At 39.3% G+C, this 25,858-nt stretch overlaps 1 protein-coding gene across 2 annotated transcripts in view; it reads left to right on the forward strand.

Annotated features, from left to right (window-relative positions):
- The window catches only part of PCDH9 (protocadherin 9), a 1,631,603-nt gene that overhangs the window by 1,287,034 nt on the left and 318,711 nt on the right, over nucleotides 1-25,858 (forward strand). For both annotated transcript variants that reach the window (XM_075265428.1, XM_075265429.1), the window contains one exon: nucleotides 5,636-5,837. In XM_075265428.1, coding sequence (XP_075121529.1) covers nucleotides 5,636-5,837 — 202 coding nt within the window. The remainder of the gene's footprint in view (nucleotides 1-5,635; nucleotides 5,838-25,858) is intronic.

Genomic DNA, 25,858 nt, shown 5'->3' on the forward strand with positions numbered 1-25,858 from the left:
ACTGCTTCATCAAGCCAATACAATGCATTAGCCAGTGCTGATTGGCCAGAGTACGGAATTCGGCCAATCAGCGCTGGCTCTGCTGGAGGAGGCGGAGTCTAAGGTCGCTCCACACCAGTCTCCATTCAGGTCCGACCTTAGACTCCGCCTCCTCCGGCAGAGCCAGCGCTGATTGGCCGAAGGCTGGCCAATGCATTCCTATGCGAATGCAGACTTAGCAGTGCTGAGTCAGTTTTGCTCAACTACACATCTGATGCACACTCGGCACTGCTACATCAGATGTAGCAATCTGATGTAGCAGAGCCGAGGGTGCACTAGAACCCCTGTGCAAACTCAGTTCACGCTAATAGAATGCATTGGCCAGCGCTGATTGGCCAATGCATTCTATTAGCCCGATGAAGTAGAGCTGAATGTGTGTGCTAAGCACACACATTCAGCACTGCTTCATCAAGCCAATACAATGCATTAGCCAGTGCTGATTGGCCAGAGTACGGAATTCGGCCAATCAGCGCTGGCTCTGCCGGAGGAGGCGGAGTCTAAGGTCGGACCTGAATGGAGACTGGTGTGGAGCGATCTTAGACTCCGCCTCCTCCAGCAGAGCCAGCGCTGATTGGTCGAGTTCCGTACTCTGGCCAATCAGCGCTGGCCAATGCATTCTATTAGCCCGATGAAGTAGAGCTGAATGTGTGTGCTTAGCACACACATTCAGCTCTACTTCATCAGGCTAATAGAATACATTGGCCAATCAGCGCTGGCCAATGCATTCTATTAGCTTGATGAAGCAGAGTGTGCACAAGGGTTCAAGCGCACCCTCGGCTCTGATGTAGCAGAGCCTAGGCTGCACAAGGGTTCAAGTGCACCCTCGGCTCTCCTACATCAGAGCCGAGGGTGCGCTTGAACCCTTGTGCAGCCTCGGCTCTGCTACATCAGAGCCGAGGGTGCGCTTGAACCCTTGTGCACACTCTGCTTCATCAAGCTAATAGAATGCATTGGCCAGCACTGATTGGCCAGAGTACGGAATTCGGCCAATCAGCGCTGGCCAATGCATCCCTATGGGAAAAAGTTTATCTCACAAAAATCACAATTACACACCCGATAGAGCCCCAAAAAGTTATTTTTAATAACATTCCCCCCTAAATAAAGGTTATCCCTAGCTATCCCTGCCTGTACAGCTATCCCTGTCTCATAGTCACAAAGTTCACATTCTCATATGACCCGGATTTGAAATCCACTATTCGTCTAAAATGGAGGTCACCTGATTTCGGCAGCCAATGACTTTTTCCAATTTTTTTCAATGCCCCCAGTGTCGTAGTTCCTGTCCCACCTCCCCTGCGCTGTTATTGGTGCAAAAAAGGCGCCAGGGAAGGTGGGAGGGGAATCGAATTTTGGCGCACTTTACCACGTGGTGTTCGATTCGATTCGAACATGGCGAACACCCTGATATCCGATCGAACATGTGTTCGATAGAACACTGTTCGCTCATCTCTAGTAAGTAACAGAGCTCCACACGCACAGATTGTGTTCATACTGGTAATTTATTGTAGGTGTACGTATATTTCTGTCTTGACACTTGAAACTTTTTAGATTTTTTTTTTTTGCTATGTGAGAGCTCTATTTTGTGGGACAAGCTACAGTTTTTATTGGTATGCACAACTTTTTGATTATTATTTTTTTTTTTGTAGCAGGCTAAGTGACCAAAAAACAATTTCCACATTAACTTTTTTTCACTTTTTTCACCATTTATTTTAGGATAAATATCATTGTATTAATCAGTCTTTTACACACACTGTAATATATAATGTATATATTTTTATTTTCATGTTTTATATTTTTATATAGGTTTTTTTTTTTAAATTGTCAAGAGAGTGGTTGAACATGGGATTGCATGATACTGCAATATTTCTATATTGTATGTTATTGTACATTATTGCAGCTATGTATTAGGTCCTGTTTCTATCAGGGCCTAATAAACTTTCATACATAACACCGAGAAGGCAGTTGATAGGCCTCTTAGCTGCCATGGTAAACCTTCGGAAACCTGTGATCCCGTTACTTGTTTGCTATGGTGGTGACAAAAGGAATACAGTAACTAAGGGGTTTATCTTCTGGAATCCAAGATCTCTCTAACTCCAGTAAAGAGTATAATCCAGTAAAACAATGTAACAGACGTCTGTACCTTCTACATAGTAGAAGTATATTATTTTAATGCTGAACTTTAATTACCGGTATATGCTCAGTGTGACAATAATATTGTGCTGAGTGGGAAGCAGTTAAACACCTTTTATTCACATTAGATACAGGCAAGACAAAAGCAATGTGTATGGCTTGTCTGTATCGCACAAAGCTGAAGAAGAGGTGTTTAACCTCAAATCATGTTATTTTGAGATATAGACAACATATGCCAACATTCATTTAAGGTAAAGAAAAAACAAATGTTGATCCTTTGTTCTGAAGGATGACACGATGACACATCTAGCAGGGGCTAGATTGGTATCTATCAGGGGCTATACCCCTTTTCCCATAGAAAACTGGATCAAGCGTGAATATGTATGGGGAGTTTGGAGCTTTGCTTCTTGCTTGACCATACGAGATGCCACCATTATGATGTTGTCCATTTCACCCAATGTAGACTAGACCTTTTTTTAGTCTGAATCCAAAACTGTGTTGCCATTATATGTTGCTTTAATCTCCATTTTCACTCAATAATAAATCATAATTTGAATGAATGAATTCAAAGCTTTGAGATCCCTTCCCTCCTTCTTCAGTGGTTAGATCTATTGTTTTCCTGTGACTACTAATCATAATATAGAATCTCCAAGGAATGTAACAAAATAATGAAAAAAAATTGAACAACAATTTCAGACACAAGTGTTTAACATTAAAGTAGATAAAATCATTGTGAGCTCCCATGCCTCTCCCGAAACTCATAAATACTGCATCTATTAGATTATTGTACCAGAGATATTGGATGCTTATGACAACTATTCCAATGCAACTCCCTAAATAAGCTCTAGGGACGGAAAACAAACACACAGAAAAATTAATTCATTTATATTCAGTGTCAATCTCGTCAAACATTCAAACGACCCCATAACTGTCAGAACATTCACAGGTCAATATTCGTTAAAAATACTCTTGCGGCGTTAATTGACATTTGCTCCAGAATTTTAAGGTTATGTTTTTTGCCTGCTGAAATGTATCAAATGCCAGTAATTAAAGTGAACTAAAGCGGAATTAATTTTGCACCAGCTGGCAGGTTTTGTGTTTGCCTTCTCTTTTCTTTCATTTTTAATCATCTCAGTACACCTTGAATACTCTTTCAGACACTGGAATCATATCCTCTGCTTTTCAATGTCCTTATCTGCTTTTACATTTATTCAGCAATGTAAGCAAGGTCTGTGTAGGTGATATCTTTGGATAGCAAATTAAATTGTCAGTCCAATTTCTGGGTGGTATTCCATTATATAGAATCTGCTCATCCAACCCTTATTGACAATAGATTCACAAGGTAAATAAACAAGGCAGCAAATTGTTTATCTTGTGCTATGGCTGGCAAAAAGTGGATACTAGGTTTTTTGTCTAAGAAAAGAGAAGCATAATACATGATGGCTACCCAGAGCATTGGACATAATAAAAAATATTATTGATAAATTAAAAAACACAAAAATGGGATTGTTCAATAATATCTTGAACCTGAACCATACCGCATCTATCTTATCAAATATGTACATAAACCATGGTGGACTAGTCTATAGTATGTACTGTAGATACTGCATAGAAGAGAATAGAATATGTAAGAAGGAAGTAATAAGTAGGAGAAAGATTAGTAAAGCGGTAGTATAAGGCTGACCCACAAGGTTGTCATCATTGTCTGGCTGGCATGTTAAACTGGACCCTATAGTTATAATGTAGAGGCTCTATGTCTCCTCAAACTGTACTGATTGTCATTAAGGGGGAGTCCACACTACTGTTGTAAATGTCCGTTGCTGTCTTCTGTCATATGATGACAGCTATGGACATTAACTGTCACAAACAACGCTCACAGACGGATTATGTGTCAGTTCCCATTCACACTAGTGTAAACAACATGATAGATGGTATCTTCTATCATGTTTCTTTATTTTTGTAAGGGAAGCTGAAGTTGTGCATGCAGGATTTTATCTTCTGTTACAAGGTAAACAAACACGATGGAAGATAATATCCATTATGTTGTTTACACTAGTGTCAATAGGAACTGACACAGAATCAGTTTGTGAGATTCTCTACAACAGTTTAATGTTCATTGCTGTCATCCTATGATGGAAGACAGCAATGGACATTTACAAGGATAGTGTAAACTCCCCCTAACTATAATATTGATATAGTAGCTGCAAATATAAAGTGTTTTCTATAATATTAATAGTGTAGCACTCCAGTCATTCGTACATTATTTGTGGAGCATGCCCTTTCTCAACCAAGCTAAACCAAGCAATGGAAGGAATTATCAGATCACATTACTTCATTTGTTGCTCCAAATTGTACAATATTGAAATTGAATAATCTGTTATTAAATCATATAATAAAACTTAGGAATGGATTTAAAAATATATATATTTTAGTAATGTTTTCAAACAATGGAATGGATTTCCCTTATCCACGACCATTAATTTCTTATATCAGCTATATTCGCTAGCTTAGCAGCTGTTCCCCTCAGTTTTTTGAGTATTGAGTTCTGAACCAAATAAGAGAGAAGCTAATATCAGATGTATCTCTGAAACTGGTGCCCTTTTCTCTTTATTGGTGAGGATCCCAGCTGTAAGACTCCTAGTGATCACTCACTTACATCTATAGTGTGGATGGGTAATGAGTCAATTGTAGGACAACCTCTTTATGCTTATTATTAGACATGAGCGAGTAGTGTTCGATCGAGTAGGTGTTTGATTTAATACTACGGTATTCAAAATACTCGTACTCGATCGAACACTACTAACTGTTCGAAGTTTAAGGTTCGATGCAGAACCAGCGTTGATTGGCAGAATGCTATACATTCTGCCAATCAACGCTGGTTCTTCTCTTACCTTTCGGAAGTCTTCTCCGCGCTGCGTCCCCGCGTCTTCTTCCGGGTGGAATTCACTCTGCCTAGGCATCCGGCCTAGGCAGAGCCGACTGCGCATGCGTGGGCATGCCCTCGCATGCACAGTCGGCTCTGCTCAGGCGTCCGGCCGGGCAGAGCTGACCGCACATGTGCAGTCAGCTCTGCCTAGGCCCCAATGCCTAGGCAGAGTGAATTCCAGCCGGAAGAAGACGCGGGGACACTGCACAGGGAGAAGAATCCAGCCCGACCATCACTCGTGGACTTGGTAAGTATAATTTTATTGAATGTTGCCTACCCCTGAAACGAGCATTTCCCCCCATAGACTATAATGGGGTTTGAAATCCGTTCGAACAGTCGAACAGTGTGTGGCTGTTCGAATCGGATTTCTAACCCCGGACATTTTAGTGTTCGCTCATCTCTATTTATTATCATTAAATATATTTCATTTAGGATTTGTACCTTATTTAGCTATTGTAAAGAAGATACAATTTATATATATTAACAAATTATAAAAGGGCAAAGAAAGTGTAATAATAAGTGTATTTTCTGTTCTTATCACAGTCCCAGCGCCGTGTTACATTCCATCTACCTGATGGCTCCCAAGAAAGCTGCAGTGACAGTGGCCTTGGAGACCATGACCCTGTAGGAAGCGGAACTATGATCTCACAACCTCTTCCTCTGGTTCAGGCTGCGGATGAATTCTACGACCAAGCTTCTCCAGATAAGAGAACTGAAGCTGATGGAAACTCTGATCCAAACTCTGGTAAGTCATCCATTTCTTTTTATAAGCAAATGTGAATGCGTATTCAAGTAACAACTGCTCGCTTTAATCTACTAATACTTTTGAGGTTTATTTACGCTTTAAACTTTGGTGTTTAACAACACAACTATTTCATTGGTTGGCCTACCAACGAAAAATTGTATTGTCCATTTTTATGACACATAGGCTTTATTATTAATACTGAATTAATATTCGGTGTCTCTGACTGATACAATAAAATATTGATGGCTGCACGGTCTGACATTGGTCATCTAGGTATTGTTCTACTGTAATGTTACATTCATTTATTAAAAGCAGGGCATGCAATATGAATATATCCTTTTTACACATTGTATTATTTTATAGCAGCTTTATATAGTGAAAACCAAATACCAAAGCATGGTATATCCTGTATCATTAATACCTGTATATAAGTTAGACGACTTATAAGAGGATAAAAGAGGATTCTTATTATCTGATAAGTGAATAAATCTGTATTGATTTGCTGATTGATAAGCCAATGGAATACAATACATGAATCTTTTTTTTATTCATCATAAAGCAAGTCACTCGGCCTGATAAATTGATTCACCATTTGTATTCTATTTATTGCCTGACTGTGACTTATTTTACAACTGCTCAGTTATTGATTTGTATACAAAAAGTTTCTTTGCTTACATTTTCTAGAATCTGAAATGACCACCCTAAATTTAGTTCCAATTCCAATTCAAGGCAATGTCATAAGAATCTCATAACAAACCCTTGACAGGGTACGATTCACGTCAGTTATTGGGTGGCTGGTTATAGACACATATAGTTTAGATATTATATCACTTTGTGATATCATATTGCAAAATGCTGCTGTTTTTATGACATATAAACAGCATCTGGACCATACGTGTCAATTCTCACCTGGGTTACTCCTACAAAAAAGGTTTACCTCTTAGTTTCCTCAAACAGTTGGCAAATCCTCCGGTTTTGGTTGGACGACTCCTGCATCCACCATGTTCTCAGACACATTAGAAAATAGAAATCATAGCAATCTGCCCATTTATGTCTATAACCTAAAAAGGGGCAGAACATGCAATAAAAAGAGGAGTACTAATCCTGCGAAGGGGCAAGGCTTTAATAAAAGGAAATATGGCTATACACAAAATTTGGTAAGTATGATCTATACACAGTATATCACGATGTATAGCCATATCTAGTTCCCAAGCTTCAGGCCCTTTCATTTCTCTATAAACAAAACAATAATTTGTTTTAATTGGAATAAATTAATGGCTGTGTGTTTTTGCCAATACCACATGTCCAAATTGACATCCAGATGTATTTAATGCATGTTTACTTACCAAGAAGTGTGTACCACCACCCATAAGATTGACTTAGCCAGTACCTCAATAAACAAACTAGAAACATTCCCCCATTTCAAAATGAGGCCATGTGTAGTTTAATGCTTGCTCCCTTCTGCTCTGAACTCCTTTGTGTTCTTCTGATGCACACTGTGGGGCAGATTTACTACTACAGTCTATGTTATGGACAGTGTAAACTTAAGCAAGACAGTCTTAAATTAGGATGAGCAAATTTGTTTGTAACAAGCCAGGTTTTCAGCAAATTTTCAAACTAAAATTTGGGTTTGGCCAACTGTTTCACCACCCAGGATCTGCTATAATACTGTTGGGTCTCTTCGGAATAATTGAGAGGAAAGCCTATCAGTTTTGTTTCCGGCAAAACATGCTCAGTCTGACCCCAAACTGCTATTATTATTCTCTAGGGTCTCTTCATGCCTAGGGGAAGTGAGTAAATGTAGCAGTCTTACTCACCTCTCCTGGGCTCCATCTTGGCTTCCGGCATCCTCTTTGAGCCTCTTGTGGCCTCTAGAATGACAGTGGTCCACGAATTTCAGCACAGCCCACATAACTGTTTATGTCTGATCAGTCTTTCAAGGCTTTTGTTATCATGTTGTGATATTGCATTGAATTGGTGGCATGACATTTTGGAATCAGATAAGTGATGACAAATTGGCATAAATGTATCTGATGAACCCTAAAATGAACATACTGAAATGTATACTGCGACTAAGAGGCATCTAACTTGTACTAGTATGTATTATATTTACCAATGTGATACTGCATTTTATTCACATATTATTTCCTTTATTGCAGTTATATTGGTTGGTGGTTCGTCGACATGTAAAAATATTTAGCGTTTTACATTTCACTTTGATATTGTGGTAGATATTTCTCGTCCTGTTAATTGACCACATTTTTTCACAATGTGTGACTTTAATTTGGTGTCTTTTTTGTATTTGATAGACTTTGGTTTTCATACAGATATTATATACAGATATAATGTTATTTTGTATGTATAGGGACTCATTTTGTTGGTAAGTCATAAGTGTTTGATGAGTAGTTGTGTCAAAGCTCTCAGTATTCCAGTCTGTTTATTAGCCTGATGGATTGATGATTTTAAGTGTGATATTTGGAACAAAGTGTTCATATAATTTTATTAAAAACTTTTGTAGTGGATCTCCTACCTAAACTTAGGGGTTATGTATATGATAATGCCTGAAGTCATTTTTATAGAAAACAGTTTTGTAAAGATGTGTGTTCAGAAAGAAAAGAGTTTTGATAATACCAGGATGTACTTATTTGTGTATTTAATGGACCCGATTGCCGTATTTCGCAAAGCCACTAAGTTCAAGTATATTGCTAAGCAAGTTTCAATCTGGTTTCTTGTTATTATCTTCTAAAAATGTCTTATTGACCCTGTGCTGAGTTTATGTAGAAACAGTTGAAAGACATTGTAACGTGTATAATCTTTTGAAGAGACTAATACTGCGATTCTTCAAGCATAACATGCCATTATATTGTAAACGTTAATGCTGTCCAACTTTACAAAATTATATTGAAAGTTTTAAAACTTGGCTTTTTAGTTTTTTGAACTTTTATGTATAGCAAAAATATCTATCTCTACCATTATAGTACTTCATTACGTAGACTAGGGTACTCTATTGTGAAAATTCATCCTACTAATCCAAAGTGCTGTAAATATGCCAACATATAACTACTTCTTGGCTATCAGTGGTAAAGTGGTACAGCCAGTTCAATGTGTGTCTATCGAAAGGTCATATGGGTACTTTGTGCTATTTCTTATAAATCATGGTCATCAAGTTTACTCCATATTGTACAGTCCTATGAAAAAGTTTGGGCACCCCTATTAATCTTAATCATTTTTAGTTCTAAATATTTTGGTATTTGCAACAGCCATTTCAGTTTGATATATCTAATAACTGATGGACACAGTAATATTTCAGGATTGAAATGAGGTTTATTGTACTAACAGAAAATGTGCAATATGCATTAAACCAAAATTTGACCGGTGCAAAAGTATGGGCACCTCAACAGAAAAGTGACATTAATATTTAGTAGATCCTCCTTTTGCAAAGATAACAGCCTCTAGTCGCTTCCTGTAGCTTTTAATCAGTTCCTGGATCCTGGATAAAGGTATTTTGGACAAACAATTCAAGTTTAGTTAAGTTAGATGGTCGCCGAGCATGGACAGCCCGCTTCAAATCATCCCACAGATGTTCAATGATATTCAGGTCTGGGGACTGGGATGGCCATTCCAGAACATTGTAATTGTTCCTCTGCATGAATGCCTGAGGATTTGGAGCGGTGTTTTGGATCATTGTCTTGCTGAAATATCCATCCCCGGCGTAACTTCAACTTCGTCACTGATTCTTGAACATTATTCTCAAGAATCTGCTGATACTGAGTGGAATCCATGCGACCCTCAACTTTAACAAGATTCCCGATGCCGGCATTGGCCACACAGCCCCAAAGCATGATGGAACCTCCACCAAATTTTACAGTGGGTAGCAAGTGTTTTTCTTGGAATGCTGTTTCTTTTTGGACGCCATGCATAACGCCTTTTTTTTATAACCAAACAACTCAATTTTTGTTTCCAAAATGAAGCTGCCTTGTCCAAATGTGCTTTTTCATACCTCAGGCAACTCTATTTGTGGCGTACGTGCAGAAACGGCTTCTTTCTCATCACTCTCCCATACAGCTTCTATTTGTGCAAAGTGCGCTGTATAGTTGACCGATGCACAGTGACACCATCTGCAGCAAGATGATGCTTCAGCTCTTTGGAGGTGGTCTGTGGATTGTCTTTGACTGTTCTCACCATTCTTCTTCTCTGCCTTTCTGATATTTTTCTTGGCCTGCCACTTCTGGGCTTAACAAGAACTGTCCCTGTGGTCTTCCATTTCCTTACTATGTTCCTCACAGTGGAAACTGACAGGTTAAATCTCTGAGACAACATTTTGTATCCTTCCCCTGAACAACTATGTTGAACAATCTTTGTTTTCAGATCATTTGAGAGCGGGCTGTCCATGTTCGGCGACCATCAAACTTAACTGAACTTGAATTGTTTTGTAGAAAGAAATGGTCCAAAATACCTTCATCCAGGATCCAGGAACTGATTAAAAGCTACAGGAAGCGACTAGAGGCTGTTATCTTTGCAAAAGGAGGATGTACTAAATATTAATGTCACTTTTCTGTTGAGGTGCCCATATTTTTGCACCGGTCAAATTTTGGTTTAATGCATATTGCGCAATTTCTGTTAGTACAATAAACCTCATTTCAATCCTGAAATATTACTGTGTCCATCAGTTATTACATATATCAAACTGAAATGGCTGTTGCAAACACCAAAATATTTAGAACTAAAAATGATTAAGATTAATAGGGGTGCCCAAACTTTTTCATAGGACTGTATAAGCAGTCTTTTGTGGAGGGGTTACAGTTTTGTAGGTTTCTTTTAAAAACAGTTCCTCTATAGTGGTTGAACTGCTATGTTTTTTGGGGGCAGCCGTCAATAGAAATGTATTGTAAACAGGCTGCCTTGGAGCTTTGAATAGGTACTGGGTATCAAGGATACAGGTCGCTGCCACATGTGACATCCATCTATGGATATGGAGGCATATGCATGTGCCCATGTGCCAACAGTGATTGGAATGCTTTGGCCACATTTGAGATGACTCTAATCACTGGCATTGCCACTAGGTCTCCTCTGGATGGACACCATATTTAAAATACCAACATCTGCTGAAATAGTATGATGGATGTTAGAAAGGGGTTAATCAAAGCATTTTGTTATCCCTTTTTTTTCTTTTGCTGCCAGCCATGAATGAATGGCACAGTTGGCGCATGGGTGAAAACCCCCAGATAGAAACTGATCTAGCAAACAGTCATGTGCAAGGGGCTTAAGAATGTGAATAGTTCCAAGCCACACTGTAGTGATGTGAAATTCTGGCATGGATGCAGTTTTAATTTGAAACAAGTCACATCATTTTTTTACCTAAAAGTGTATATCTGTCACTGTGTTGTTTACATTAGTTTTTGCAAGGTCAAAAAGTATGATTTTAGAAACTGTCTGAAACTATACATATGATATAAATGGAGCTTGACTGACATGATATATGGTAATTACCTAGTGAACCATTTTCATTTACTATATTTATATTTCATACACTTGTGCCCATTAACCTACTTCATAGACCGCACATACTAATGTAATGCACTTTTAATACAGATACAGACTTTAAAACAAGTCAGTCATTTCAGTCCACTGTATCATATTTGAACAGTTGTAATTTTACTTTTCTTCCATGTACTTCATATTGTAATTAGATATTTTAGAAAAATGATTTTAAAGGACAGAGAAAATTGACAGTGATTAAAGCCAAAATGTGTTCACTATGAAAAAATGTACATGTAAGCATAACCCCTAGGGGGGCACCTCTTAACACTGCAATTAATTAACAAAATTCTGTTATCAATATAAATTGTAATAAGAATAGTAAAATATACATTTTAAGGTAACTTTGTGCTGTTATTAAAATTTTATGAAAAAAAAAAAAATCCTTGTGGATATATCACAATTATTTGCTTGTAATAGAATCATCTAGTGACCATTAGAATACAGTACAGCTTCTGCTATATTCTCAGTGAATAAACAAGCATACTTTAGCTTTACACAGTATCTTGCATAATGAAAAACCAGTATAACCTTCAGGCAGCACATTATGGAGCAGAAAGAGCAAAGCAGATTGATAATTTTGTGGGAAAAGATTTTGTATACGTTGATATTTATCTAGTTAGATCTTTGCTTTTACCACACTGTGAAACATTAATTGAATCAGAGGGGTGGTCCTATTAGTGATTGACAGCTTCCTCTCTACAACGTTGCATACAAAGATAGTTGTCAATCACTTATAGGCAGGGCCGCCATCAGGAATTTTGGGGCCCCATACAGCCTAAGTGTCTGGGCCCCCCCCCTCCCATTTTTGCTTTGCCGCAGGAAATTTAGCCCCACCCACTGTTATGTTGACTCCGCCCACTCATTAATTTTCCATTTGCCCGCACACTGTATAATCCTCCTACAGTCACCCGTAAATTATATGTCCCCCTCCGTCTCTCCCCTAGCTTCATATACACCCTTCATCTGCCCCCAGATTCATGTCCCCTCCATCTCTGCCCCCAGATTCATGTCCCCACATTTCTGCCCACAGATTCATGTCCCTCCATCTCTGCCCCCAGATTCATGTCCCCCCATCTCCATACCTCCCAACTTTTGAAGAACTAAAAGAGGGACAAAATGTGTGGCGCGCTTAGCGCGCCGCAGCAAATTTAGCCCCGCCCATTTTTGTGTTGACTCCGCCCACTCATTAATTTTTCATGTGCCCGCACACAGTATAATCCTCCTACAGTCACCCGTAAATTATATGTCCCCCCTCTATCTCTCCCCCAGTTTCATATACACCCTTCATCTGCCCCCAGTTTCATGTCCCCCTTCCATCTCTGCCCCTAGATTCATGTCCCCACATCTCTGCCCCCAGTTTCATGTTCCCTCCATCTCTGCCCCCAGATTCATGTCCCCCCAGATTCATGTCCCCCCTACATCTCTGCCCCCAGATTCATGTCCGCTCCATCTCTGCCCCCAGATTCATGTCCCTCCATCTCTGCCCCCAGATTCATGTCCTCTCCTTCTCTGCCCCCAGATTCATGTCCCCACATCTCTGCCCCCAGATTCATGTCCTCTCCATCTCTGCCCCCAGATTCATGTCCCCACAGTGTCATGCCATCCCCTCCTTCATCTGCCCCAGTGTCATTCCGTCCTCTCTTTCATCTGCCCCCAGATTCATGTCCCCACAGTGTCATGCCGTCCCCTCTTTCATCTGCCCCCAGATTCACGTTCCACCTCCCCATTAAACTTACCTTCTCCTCCGCTCCCTCGCCGCTCTCTGCGCGTCTCTCTCGCTGACACATGCGGCTGAAGGAAGGAGCTGACACGGGTCAGCTCCACGCTTTGCCGCTGGGTGTCTCTCTCGCTGACACATATGCGGCTGAAGCGAGGAGCTGACCTGTGTCAGCTCCTCGCTTCGCCGCTGCCGCCTCTCTCGCTGACACTGACATGTATGCGGCTGAAGCGAGGAGCTGACCTGTGTCAGCTCCTCACTTCGCCGCTGCCGCCTCTCTCGCTGACACATATGCGGCTGAGCCGGGTTCCGGCTCAGCCTCATACGTGTCACCGAGAGAGGCAGCAGCGGCGAAGTGAGGAGCTGACACAGGTCAGCTCCTCGCTTCAGCCGCATATGTGTCAGCGAGACAGGCGGCAGCGGCGAAGCGAGGAGCTGACCTGTGTCAGCTCCTCGCTTCAGCCGCGTTATGTGCTCAACTCAGATCTGCGTCCTCTGGATGCAGATCTGAGTTGAAACAGGACATATAATGACTGCTGCCGGCGCCAGGGGGCCCGGGCCCCCCCCATTTTAAAATTTGGCCGGGCCCCTGACGCCAGTAGCAGTAGTACTGGCCTATCGGCGGCCCTGCTTATAGGACCACTCCTCTGATTTAGTTACTATTTCTAAGCATAGAAAAAAACAAAGATATATAAATGTAAAACTGACAAATTATACTGAACCTTTTCATACAAATCTACATATATATCAATCTTATCAGCCTCTTCTCTCTAACATGCTGCTTGCAGATCATACAGCATTTTCATGGGGACATGTTTCCTTTAAGGCTGATCATACTGCAGGCTTCTTTATACTTGTAGACTCCAAATAGTGAGAAGAGAAGTTGCTAAATAACCTCCTCACCAGTCTGTGCTGCTCAACTTATTTGGGACAGAGCTAAGAACAATGGTTCATGGTTGAGTGATCGTGTTCGGAAAAGATCGAATCATGATCGGAATTCCGAACACGATCTTTTTAGGTGAAATCGAGATCGGTACTATTTCCCACAATGCTTTGCTTAGCCTTCACACTGAGTATACGCTCCGCTCATTCTGAGTGGAGTTTATACTTAGTGTGAAGGCTCCGCTGCGGTTCCATAGGAATGAATGGAAGCAGCCGGCACACAGCCTTAACCCCCTGCGCACCGGCTGCCTCCATCCATTCTAATGGGAGACTAAACTAACATCTCTAGTAGCTACTTACCTGCAGAGATGGCTGCTCCGGTGTTCTTCTTAGCCTCGCTGCCGCTCCACGCTGCTTTTCTCGCCTCGCTGCCTCCCAGGTTAGTGTTTAAAGAGCTAGGAAGGTGGGGCTTGTGGCTTAGGAGAGTGTGGGCAGGTACAGGGCGGGAGACGTGACGTCTTTCCACCCAGTACCCGCCCACACTCTCCTAATCTGGGAGGCAGGGGGCAGCAAGGCGAGAAGAGCAGTGTGGAGCGGCAGTGAGGCAAAGAAGAACACCGGAGCAGCCATCTCTGCAGGTAAGTGGACACCAGGGGGGACTAAGTAGCCAGAGGATTAAAAAAAAATCCTCTGTCTACTTAGTGATTCACTACACAGCGTGGATTCTAACAATTAAAGCGTTCAATTGTTAGATTCCATGCTGCATAGTGAATAGGATTGCTTTTAAAATCCGATCTCCGATTAATAAAAAAAAATCCCATTGACTTACATTGGGATCAGAATTGGGATCGAGATCAGGTTCGAATGAAAAATGATCTGAAATCGGATTTTAAAATCGATCCTGAAAAGTCAAGATCGGTTCAACCCTATTCAGGACAGAACAGCACAGACTGGTGAGGAGGTTATCTTAAGCTTTTCTTCTCACTTACTGGATCCTGTAAGCAGCAGGGAGCCTGTATTTAGAATTGATACAGCATACCATGTTTTGTCATTGAGAATACAGCAGAAGCTGTACTGTATTCTAATGGGTATGCATATTGTACAGAGCCTTACTAGAAAGACATTTGCAGACCTATACATTTTGAACTTCAGGGCTGCTATTACAAGGAGAATTTTGTGATATTTATGGAAGGGATTTTTTTTAAGGACAGTACTTTGCAAAGTTACTCTAAAATGTATTTTGATTGTATTAATGGCACCACTTGTAGTCAGTTTGCTACAATGTATCCGTAAATCCTGTTCACCTCCTTGTGAGTCAAGAAAAAAGTATAACAGGGTGAGCTCAGATTTTTCCATAATATATGTGACCTCTGCAATTGATTCTACCCTGGTTACAGCCTGGGACACAGCTAGGGAGCAACCTTGTTTGCTGTTGTTGGGATTGGGGGAAGTGGGGGGTGTTTGGTTTGTGCCAACAAGTGTACTTTTATGTGTTTATAACAAGAATAAGTACCTTTAAACTGAAGGAAAGCCTAGCTACAGCTCTGCATACAAAAGGCAGTCAGATAGATATGGATCCTAGCATCTATCAGATATCTATGGCATATCCTGTTGACATATATTTAATTTGTATTTATATAAAATAATAAAAAAGGAGTTTACAGTTGTGTCCTTTCTTACCTATCCACTTGGCTAGACACATGTCTTTAGAAGTGAATAACAAGTTAATCTGCTTGGTTTGTAATAACTTATTACAACATAAGATAGAGTGTGGACAAATCCATCAATAGAATACTAAACAATGTCATACATTGTCACATCTAGAGTATCCCAACAATAGTGTTCTATAATACAATGACACACAGCAACTACATGTATGACAATAGCACACGTCTATATTTGAATGATTCCTGCTGCTTGTATACATTTTATAGTCATCATTTCAATGCTTGCTTAGATATACTTTTCTCCTATGAAAATAACTGAAGTGTAAGCTTTTTGCCAATAGCTCCATTTGCATTTAAGCTTGATGCCCTTCCAGTGTTTGTTGATTCTTCCACAGATGGTCATGAAGTAATTTACTTATTTTTTATGTAAGACTTGCCTGCAGAATTTAATCTCTTGTTTCATACTGTGCGCTAGATTAGACAGAATTTTTTTACTGCCTCAACAATAAAAATGAACCACTATTTTGGTCTGTAGCTGAATCAAAATTACATTTCCATTATTATTATAAACAAGATATATTCTTCATTATTATTACAAAATGATTTTGAAATAAAAAAGAAAAAATAATCCAAAATGATTGCAAAAGTCCAAACTATCATTTTTTGAGTAATCTCGTTGCCCTTAAATCATGGCCATAAGTATCAGATTGTTATTTTTTTTTTATTATTTTTAATAACTCTGTATCTAGTCTTTTATTTCATGGCTTGAACTGGTCTTTCTTCCCAGGTCTCAATAAATCTCTCTGAAATCTCATAACATAGGTGATGTGCTAAAATGACAGGATGAATCCAATGAAATCACACAAAGCATAGGTCCAGGGAGCTCTATGGACTCATGGATGGCTCATAGAACACCATTAAAACGATTTTAGTGCGACAATACATCAGGTTCTTGATGTGGCATATTGATCAGGGGGCGAGAATCATTTCTTTATAAGGCAATATGTATCTTGACAATCAGGGACTACAACTAGATAAATCCTTTTACACACATAAAACAGGTTGTGAGATTTGCTTTAAAATCACTGTAAGTAGTAAAAATACAATTAATAATACCTTTATTTTCTTTCTGTATAAGTTAACTGACTTTCAATCTATCTGTGGAACCATTTTGTATTGTCTCATGTCCATTAACACCTATTTTACTACTCAGCTTATCATCTGGATTTGTTATAACTCTATCACCATCCCCTAATAGGTTTAAAATAGTCTATTAAGCTATTTTTAAGTAAGCAAAAAGGGGACACGTTTTTCCTCATATATTGCTTTTAGAACAGCTATTTGCAACTACTTCGGGCCACAGACCCTAGGTATAGTCGCCGACTATTAAATCCTATATATCATAGAAGTGAATGAAGCACCAGTCACTCAAGCATGATGGCACTTCATACACAAGGTGGCTCTAGAGGGTCTCCTGATCGCTGGGGATCCAGTGGTGATACCCCCAGCCATCTGACACTGAGTTTAAGTATGGAGACTTTATGGTGAACACTTCAATCCTGTTTCTGGAGTGACTTATTTCCCCAGATGCTGGTGTGATAAACTGGAGAGTATGTGCATACAACAGTGAGTCACTCTTAGGGCTAGTTCACACGGGGCCAAAGGGGCAGATTTTGACAGTGGAATCCACCTCATAATCTGCTTACAAATCCCTTTACAATGGTGGTCTATGGAGAACACTAGCGTTCTTTTTTCCGCTATCGGCAACCGCCGATAACGGAAAAAAGAAGCGAGCTGCCCTTTCTTCAGGCGGATTCCGCCTGGCAGTCGCAACCTCCAGCATTGGCCCATTCATTTGAGCCAACTCCGGGGTGGGGGAAGCCGCGACCACGACATAGTCAAAATATGGTCAAAATCTACCCCACCGCCCTCCGTGTGAACGAGCCCCTAATAGTGATACAAGGGACAGTCCTACAGCCACATATGTTGCCTCTCATGTCAGGGCTTCCAACTGGCATATTTCCGAAGGATAATACTTGCCCAGACATAGTAAAGGTTTCCCAGAAATGTTTCTACCATATTCCAACACCTCATTGGCTTGCCCGGTCAAAAGATGCATCACCAATTGAGCATTTATGTAACCTGCTGGGATGCAAACTGTGCAGGATCTACAATCCCAGCAACAACATCTTCTGGGCACAGGGACATAGCTATAGGTGGAGCAGAGGTAGCAGTCTGTACCTGGTTCTGGACCCTTAGATAGTCTCAAAGGACCTCTGCCACATAAAGCATTTCACTATGTCTAATGGCCCAAGGTAGGTAGGACTCCGTTGCAGATTTTGCACTGGGCCCTAGAAGCTTCAAGTTAGTGTTTACCAATGTATGAAACCTTTTCTTCTATCCAAGTAAGAGAAGGCCCAAAAGAGAACTAGGGCTTCATTTCAATTGTATAATTTTAATGTTTTTCCTCTAATATCATAATCATTTACTTATATCAACATTACAATCACATACGTAAAGTTTCATTTGATTCCATAACTCCTCCTTTTTTTTTTTTTTTTTTTTTTTAAATGTAGATTGTGAGCCCACGTAGGGCTCACAATGTACATTTTTCCCTATCAGTATGTCTTTGGAGTATGGGCTGGAAATCCACACAAACACGAGGAGAACATACAAACTCCTTACAGATGGTTTTTTTGCCCTTGGTGGGATTCGACTCCAGCGCTGCAAGGCTGCAGTACTAACCACTAAGCCACCGTGTGGCCCCAACTCCTCCTTTTTTGTCAATGAGTATATATACTTAATATCATTAGAGATGAGCAAACACTGTTCGGATCAGCCGTTCCGAACAGCACACTCCCATAGAAATGAATGGAAGCACCTGGCATGTACACTTTGCCGGCGGCCGGTTGCCGTGCCAGGTGCTTCCATTCATTTCTATGGGAGCGTGCTGTTCGGAACGGCTGATCCGAACAGTGTTTGCTCATCTCTAAATATCATCTAATGTAACTGTAATCAAATTTTAATATTTTTACTTTAAAGTTTCATCCAACATGTAATATATGGCTATTTGAAGACATCATAGACATGGCTATTATATGTTGTATTTTACCTGCTGATATGTATCCGTCATGTAATGATAATAACCTGGCACAAAGTAAATTAAGCCTTTGCAGCTAAAAAACAAAGAGAATAAAATAAAGCAAACTCATTTCTAACTAATAAATATTCATGGTCTCACTTCTTTTAATTGACATCATATCTTTAAAGTATTTAATAACATGTATATTTGCCATTTGATGCTTCCCATAGAGATGCTAGATGCTTACTTATAGAATTCCTCCACAATTCCCAATGTAATCGCAATACTGAGACAATATTCCCCTATCAAACTTGTCATTGTTGGCATCCGCTCTCTACTGAAGAAATATAACAATATAGATTTATGTGCATGACTGTGTAAGTGCCAAGCTGGGTTCCCATCAGTATGGCAAAAATGTGTAGATATGACTGATAAATTCCTTCTGTAAGACATTTCCCACTATGATTGACATAATAGAGTCCTTCAGAATTTATAAAAACAGTGCAATGAAGAGCATCTCTGCCCATACTGACATGCGTTAGTCTTGGTTATTTAGGATCTAGGCTTACATTATATCATACGTGAGTGTAAATGATACCAAATAGTAATCAAGATAATAATCCAGAAAATCATTAGTAATATCCATACTGAGCTATATATGCATCCTCCCTCTGACAGTTATAGATGAATCCCTCCTTACCTTTCCTCTTGGCTAGATATCTTTAGATATATGCGCAATGAGATTTCATGATATGATGCCAAGAAGTGATGTTTTCCATTCTATGTTGGTCCATGTACTGCCACTGTGTTGTACATTGCAGCGTTTAAGGGTTTTGTTAGCATGTTATGGTATGTTGAATTGATTTATGAGCAGAGTCCATCCCTGACCAGATTGGTTTAGTTAAATGAGTGATCCACATTTCTAACTTTTGATGGTCCATCAATAGTATGTCTGTGTGGGGCAGGGGTCTGACAACTAGGACCCCTGCAGATTATGCTGTTTTGGACAGTGCGGTTCCAGGTAGTGTTTACAAGCTTATAGCCCCGGTGCTCAATTACATGTGTAGCGGCAGGTTTAGATACTGCAACACAGTGTAAAATAGCCGCAGCAAATTTAATGAGGCTTTAACTAAATTTCTGCAGTACGGGGCCGCCTCTGATGCCCATACTATATATACTGTAAAACAAGGCAGAAAGTAGTAGACTTCTGTTTCCATTAAGTGGCTGGCGGCCGCTTCTGTAGCTTAGCACCCATAGGCCAAAAATAGAAATTCCTAGACAACCCCTTTAACTTTGAGTATTATACAGAGGTCTGTATTGTAGCCATATTCAATCTAACAGACAGAAGTCTATGGAGAGGGAAGAGAAGAAAAGGCTGCTATTGGCTAGTAATTGCTTTATTTCCTCATTCTTTCCGCCAACAGAGCATTATCTCACTAGATACAGTATATTCTACATGGATATTTTAGCTACAAAGTGTAGCAGAGTTTAGCAGCTGCAGTTTGTATTTCTTTTAGTGTAGTATTTCTCTTTTATAAGTTATGTTGCTTAGTTCCATATAAGTTTCATTAACTTGTAATAATATTCATTTGAAGCAGTCTTTGACTAAATCCGAAAAAAGTTATAGTTGATACATAGATACTGTAGATAGATGATATAGATAGATAGATAGATAGATAGATAGATAGATAGATAGATAGATAAATAGATAGATAGATAGATAGATAGACAATATGTAGGTAGATAGATACAGGGGTCTAGGTGTTGATGACATATTACCATATTTTCCTGTTTTAAACAAATAAACAATAAATAAGAATTTGCATATTCTTGTAATGAGACTGATGGATGGGAACACTCTTAATTAAACCTTAAATCATCTCAAAGGAGACATTTACAATATTAGAACACTTATAATAAGGATGTATCACAGTGAAACCCAATTTTCCAGAGCAACTGTGCATACAATCAGTTACCCACCAGGCTCACTTTGTCTTGGAGGAGAAAATCTCTGGTTTGTAGAGAGTCTAATGAGGAATGAATGTATTGAGAATCAATGGTTATATTTTCTTAGTGTTGAATCCTGATGTGTGTCACCATCCTATTAAAAGAGACTGCACTTGAAGAGGTACAATTATATTTTCGCACTAATCTAATGAAGAAAAAGATGAAAAGAGACCAAGCAAATACATTTACATTGTTAAGGACTTTTCAAACTTTAAGCCTTGCTGTTATTTCAGTTTGGGAAGTTGAACTGCATTACATAATTGTGAATGATTAGAAAATACTGGAGCATTGTCATACCACGCTTAGTGAGTTGTATATGCTACCGGCCCATATTATGGCTGTAACGACCGGATCCCACACATTCCTATTTTATTCAGCACTAGTTTTATTGAATAAGTATAGTAATTGCAGACTTCAAATAAGTATATGCAATGATAGAAGGTGGAAGTCGGACTCCTAGTGTGAATGGGGGCAAGCTGCAGTATCCTGACATGTTCACTACACAGTCTATAGAACTGTCTGCTTCTAGTTCAGTATAAAGTGTTTTTGTTGGTGCCTTGACTGCTGAATGTTGGGTGGTGGAAAATAATAATAATAATAATAATAATAATAATAATAATAATAATAATAATGGCCATTCTGATACATGTTGTCGACCTTTATTTTGTGTGATCTGCCCTTTCTTGTATGTTCAGGTATTTCTTGCCCAGCTACTTATGTAGGCCCAGAAATTTTTGGGTTTTCCTGATGCTGGATAGTGCTGCATCTTTCTCTCTTGGGAAGACGCCCTCATAATGTGCCTCCTACTACTGAAGACAAGTCACTGTCTCCCTCTCTGTCTGTAATATGGGAGGCCGAACTATTGTTTTAACTTTTATTTCATGTTAGTAAAAAAGACAATAAAAATTCCAGATAACAAGAATCCGAGTGACAAGGATAAGAGAGTAAATTAGCTTACACATTTCCCGGTAAGCTTAGGGTTTGAACATGCCTACCCTGAAACGCGTAAGGGCTCGTTCACATCTGCGCCCGGATGGGTTTGAAAGATGTCCGACAGTGAGTGGCGGTGAGTTTTGTCACTTGGATCCTTGTTATTTGGAATTTGTATTGTCTTTTTTACTAACATGAATTAAAAGTTGTATTTTAATTTTTTATGATGGAATTTTATGCCATTTTACTCTATATTTATTGCCTATTGGTCTAAGGTTTGTTCCGTGCATAATTTTTTCATGGGTCATACTCTTTATATATTTTGGTTGTAGCCTTGATTTGTTTGCACTTTTGCTATAATTTTAAGATGTAGATTGCTCATGGACTTGGAGACATCTCTGTGCAGAGGTGCCTATCGCAGTTCCATCATGTCAGTTGCAGGCAGCACCATTAGTTGCAACTGCAGGTGCCTGAATGAACCAAGCAATATATTCAGGTCAAGATAACCATAGGGAACTCTTTCTATCTATCTATTTATTTATTAGAGATGAGCGAACACTGTTCAGATCAGCCGATCCGAACAGCACGCTCCCATAGAAATGAATGGAAGCACCTGGCACGCAGACTTTGCCGGCGGCCGGCCGCTTAACCCCCCGCATGTCGGCCGCTTCCATTCATTTCTATGTGAGCGTGCTGTTCGGAATGGCTGTTCTGAACAGTGTTCGCTCATCTCTACTATCTATCTATCTATCTATCTATCTATCTATCTATCTATCTATCTATCTATCTATCTATCTATCTATTGATCATCTTGACTCCGCAAACATTACTTTGACATATATCAATGATGCATTATGTACCTATTTATGGGTTAGATATGTCTTTCTACTAAATATTGTATGGACACGTACATATTAAAGGCTATTATGTATTTAGTAAAGTTTTATGACATTATTCTATTATCAGCCAGTGTTTTGTGTAAAATGCCTCTCAGCTATTCTAGTTTATATTCATGCCCATATTAATGATTCTGCCTTCGCTCTTCTGGGAGAGGTGAATATAAAAGACACACACAGACGCTTGTAAACTTAGCATGGTGTTAGCTTCAAAGAACAGTTGCTTGAAAACACTTGCTACAATACTTGTAACCCAAGTCAAGCAGTCGCTTTGCTAGATGTTCACATTTAAAAGTAACATTATAATGTTCCCTTTGAAACCTCCCTGAACGATCAGCCCATCATAATAATATGTGACTGTGCAACATTGTTGTTCAGAAAAGCAAAGTATACAACATATTTACCAATATGGCAGGTGTTTTCTACCAATGTGTTATCAATTCTAGTTAAAAAAAAAAAAATCCAGTTGTTACCATTTATATCAGTCATATGAGGAAACCATGAGGGTCTGATACACTACCTGCTTATATTAGCATTTACTGATGTAGTAGGGTCATGTTCGTTAGTAAATTTAGGTAGAACTGACCAAATCCAAACTTCTACAATATACAGTAATAGATATGTATATGTTCGGTTCCGATGATAGCGTGTCACTGTATGGCTACAAAATAACCTCATATACAGACAAGAATATAAATGTCATCATCTATATCTTTAATTGTAACTGTGAGAAGTAGAGACAGATTGTTTTTGTGATTTGAGGGCATCTGCCTACTTTATCTGAGAACCATATTGTGAGATAGCGCAGTGGGTGTATTTCCTATTGATATTGTATTTTTATGTAGACGTGTTTTTAGTAGCTTCTGCCTGGTAAAAGAGATGTGAATTTTGATGCAGAATTTAAAGTGTAACTTGGAGGAGAATGCCGCTGTATTTTGCCTTTTTTGGGCAGGTCCAAATGGCGCAAGTGGATTTTCTTGCAGAATTCATCAACTTCCCCGGGCATGGGAAAAGTGTATTTTATCATCTCATTCATTTCAATGGGAGTTCTCAGGTGCTTTGCACCTGGAAAATGGGCAGGACACTTATTTTTTCTGCTACCTGAAGAAATTAGCTACTGATTGCCATTGAAATGAATTGGAGGCTGATTTTCGGTGGAATTTGTGGCAAATTCTTTATTGAATTCAGCAGTAAATTCTTATGTGTGAACACCAGAATGTCAGGGGAGCAACATGGTCTGCTGGGTGAGGATTTCCTGAGGAGCATGGAGAAGGTTACAACAAGCAACATTGATGGCTTTATGTGCAGTGTAAAAGTAGTAAGTGAACCTTTGGCTAAGGTACAGGAAAGCATAACTACAGTTTTGGATTAAGTTTCAGGCAGGTGGAGGTGCATCCTATCCTTTCCGAGGCAAAAAGTGAAAAACAATACCCCAATACCCCCAAAGTCATTCCACACACAAAACAAGAGGAAAGTACAAGGAACCGATTCTATGTAGTGTCCAAAGATACAGATCAATGGCTATGGTACTGTTTATTGACCTTTCAAATATGACAAATTTTACTTGATACTGCAAGTTGCTGCAGTCTGATATTTTATCACAGAACACAACAAAATCCATTGAAAATACATTACAATAGTTGAGTTAAAGTTTGGTGCCACGGTGTAGTTTACAAGTTTAAGGACTATTCCCCATTTGAGGCATCCCAGGGATATGCCATAAATGGAAATACCACGTAAGCACCATATAGTTCCTATATCTGAACATGTGGGACAAGGAAAGTGGTACTCTGCAGTGTCCACAAATACAAGACATGGAAAGATATACTGTACAATATCCATATATACAGAGTAAGGGAAGTGGTACTATGTTGTGTCTGTATATACAGGACAAAAGAATTGGTATTGTGCAGTACCTATATGTTATCAGAACAAGTAATGTGTAGTATTTATATACCATTGTGTTATTGTGGTAGTATTTCATTTTCATCCCAAACAGGGATCTCCCCTTGTTCTCTGTGGTGCTTCAATTTTTTTATATGCTTTGAGGGCTAAGGATATCTGGCCAGACCAAAATAACAGAGACACTTGATGCATCTCCAGTATGTGATGTTTCTTCCTGAGACCCCTCCAGTCCCTTATTTATAGGTTCTGCAATGCAATTCAAACTTGGTGACATCATATCAGATCAGAAATGTATACAAAGAATGCATTAACTATTAAAAGGGACCTGTTAGGTGTATTTGGGCAACTAAATCACCAGCAAAGTCTTATGGACCTGATACTGCCCTTGTCTAGATTAAAACAATCTATACTTACTTGGCTCCTGGTGCCTTGGTGCATGCACAGAGTTGTATACATTAGTGAAGCACCAGACCATTTGTGTATGCACAGTCAAGTCAAGGTGTACTGTCCAAATGCAACTATACCTGCTGTGGGAGCACCAAAGATGAGCCTGTTAAGACTCACTGTTTCATCCCAAGGTATTTATGAAGGTTTTTGTTTGTTTTTTAATTCCTAGCCAAGGATTAGTTCCCTTTAACTAATCTCCTGTTTAAGAATTTGTGAAACCAATTTAACACAATATCACAATATGATAATTGAAGACAGGAAAGGAAAATTCACTCTGGGTGGTCACACACAGACACGAAAAGGGCAGTTGGTCGGTTAGCTAGCACCTTGTGATATCTTGTCACATGTACTTGGAAATGTTGCTTATCACATGAAACACTTATCTGGACATGTTTAGCCAAGTGAACAGGTAAGACAGGATGCATCTATATACCGTATTAGAGCACATACTTATAAGAAATATAAAAAAAAAATAACATGACACTTTCCCTACAACGTAGATATATTACAATGTATTTTGCATGTATGGTCATTCACATTGCTCACATGTCCATAGTATAAGGTAAGATTTGATAGACTTTATATTTCAAGACTTTCTTGCAAGTACAGTAAATAACTTATATGAAGAAGACAAAATAGGTTTGCACTTTTCCCACAAGCAGAGACCTTGTCTTTTTTTTTTCCACACGGATCCTTTTTTCTATCCAAATGTGCACTTTTTCCTTTCCCGCTGAAAAGGTCAATACCACAATTTGCTTGTAGATTCTTGAGATGACTTGTCATTATTTTCGGATACTTTCATGCCTCTGGAGTTAACACTATAAGAACAATGCATTCATTGTATTTTAACTTGAAATAAAAGCACTCATGAATAATAGGTAGGAGGATTTTAATATAGGCCACATTTTTCTCGTTTCTTTTTTTTATATTTTTACTGATGGGAACAA

The sequence above is a fragment of the Leptodactylus fuscus genome, chromosome 2, assembly GCF_031893055.1.
Source record: "Leptodactylus fuscus isolate aLepFus1 chromosome 2, aLepFus1.hap2, whole genome shotgun sequence".
NCBI classification, from domain to species: domain Eukaryota; kingdom Metazoa; phylum Chordata; class Amphibia; order Anura; family Leptodactylidae; genus Leptodactylus; species Leptodactylus fuscus.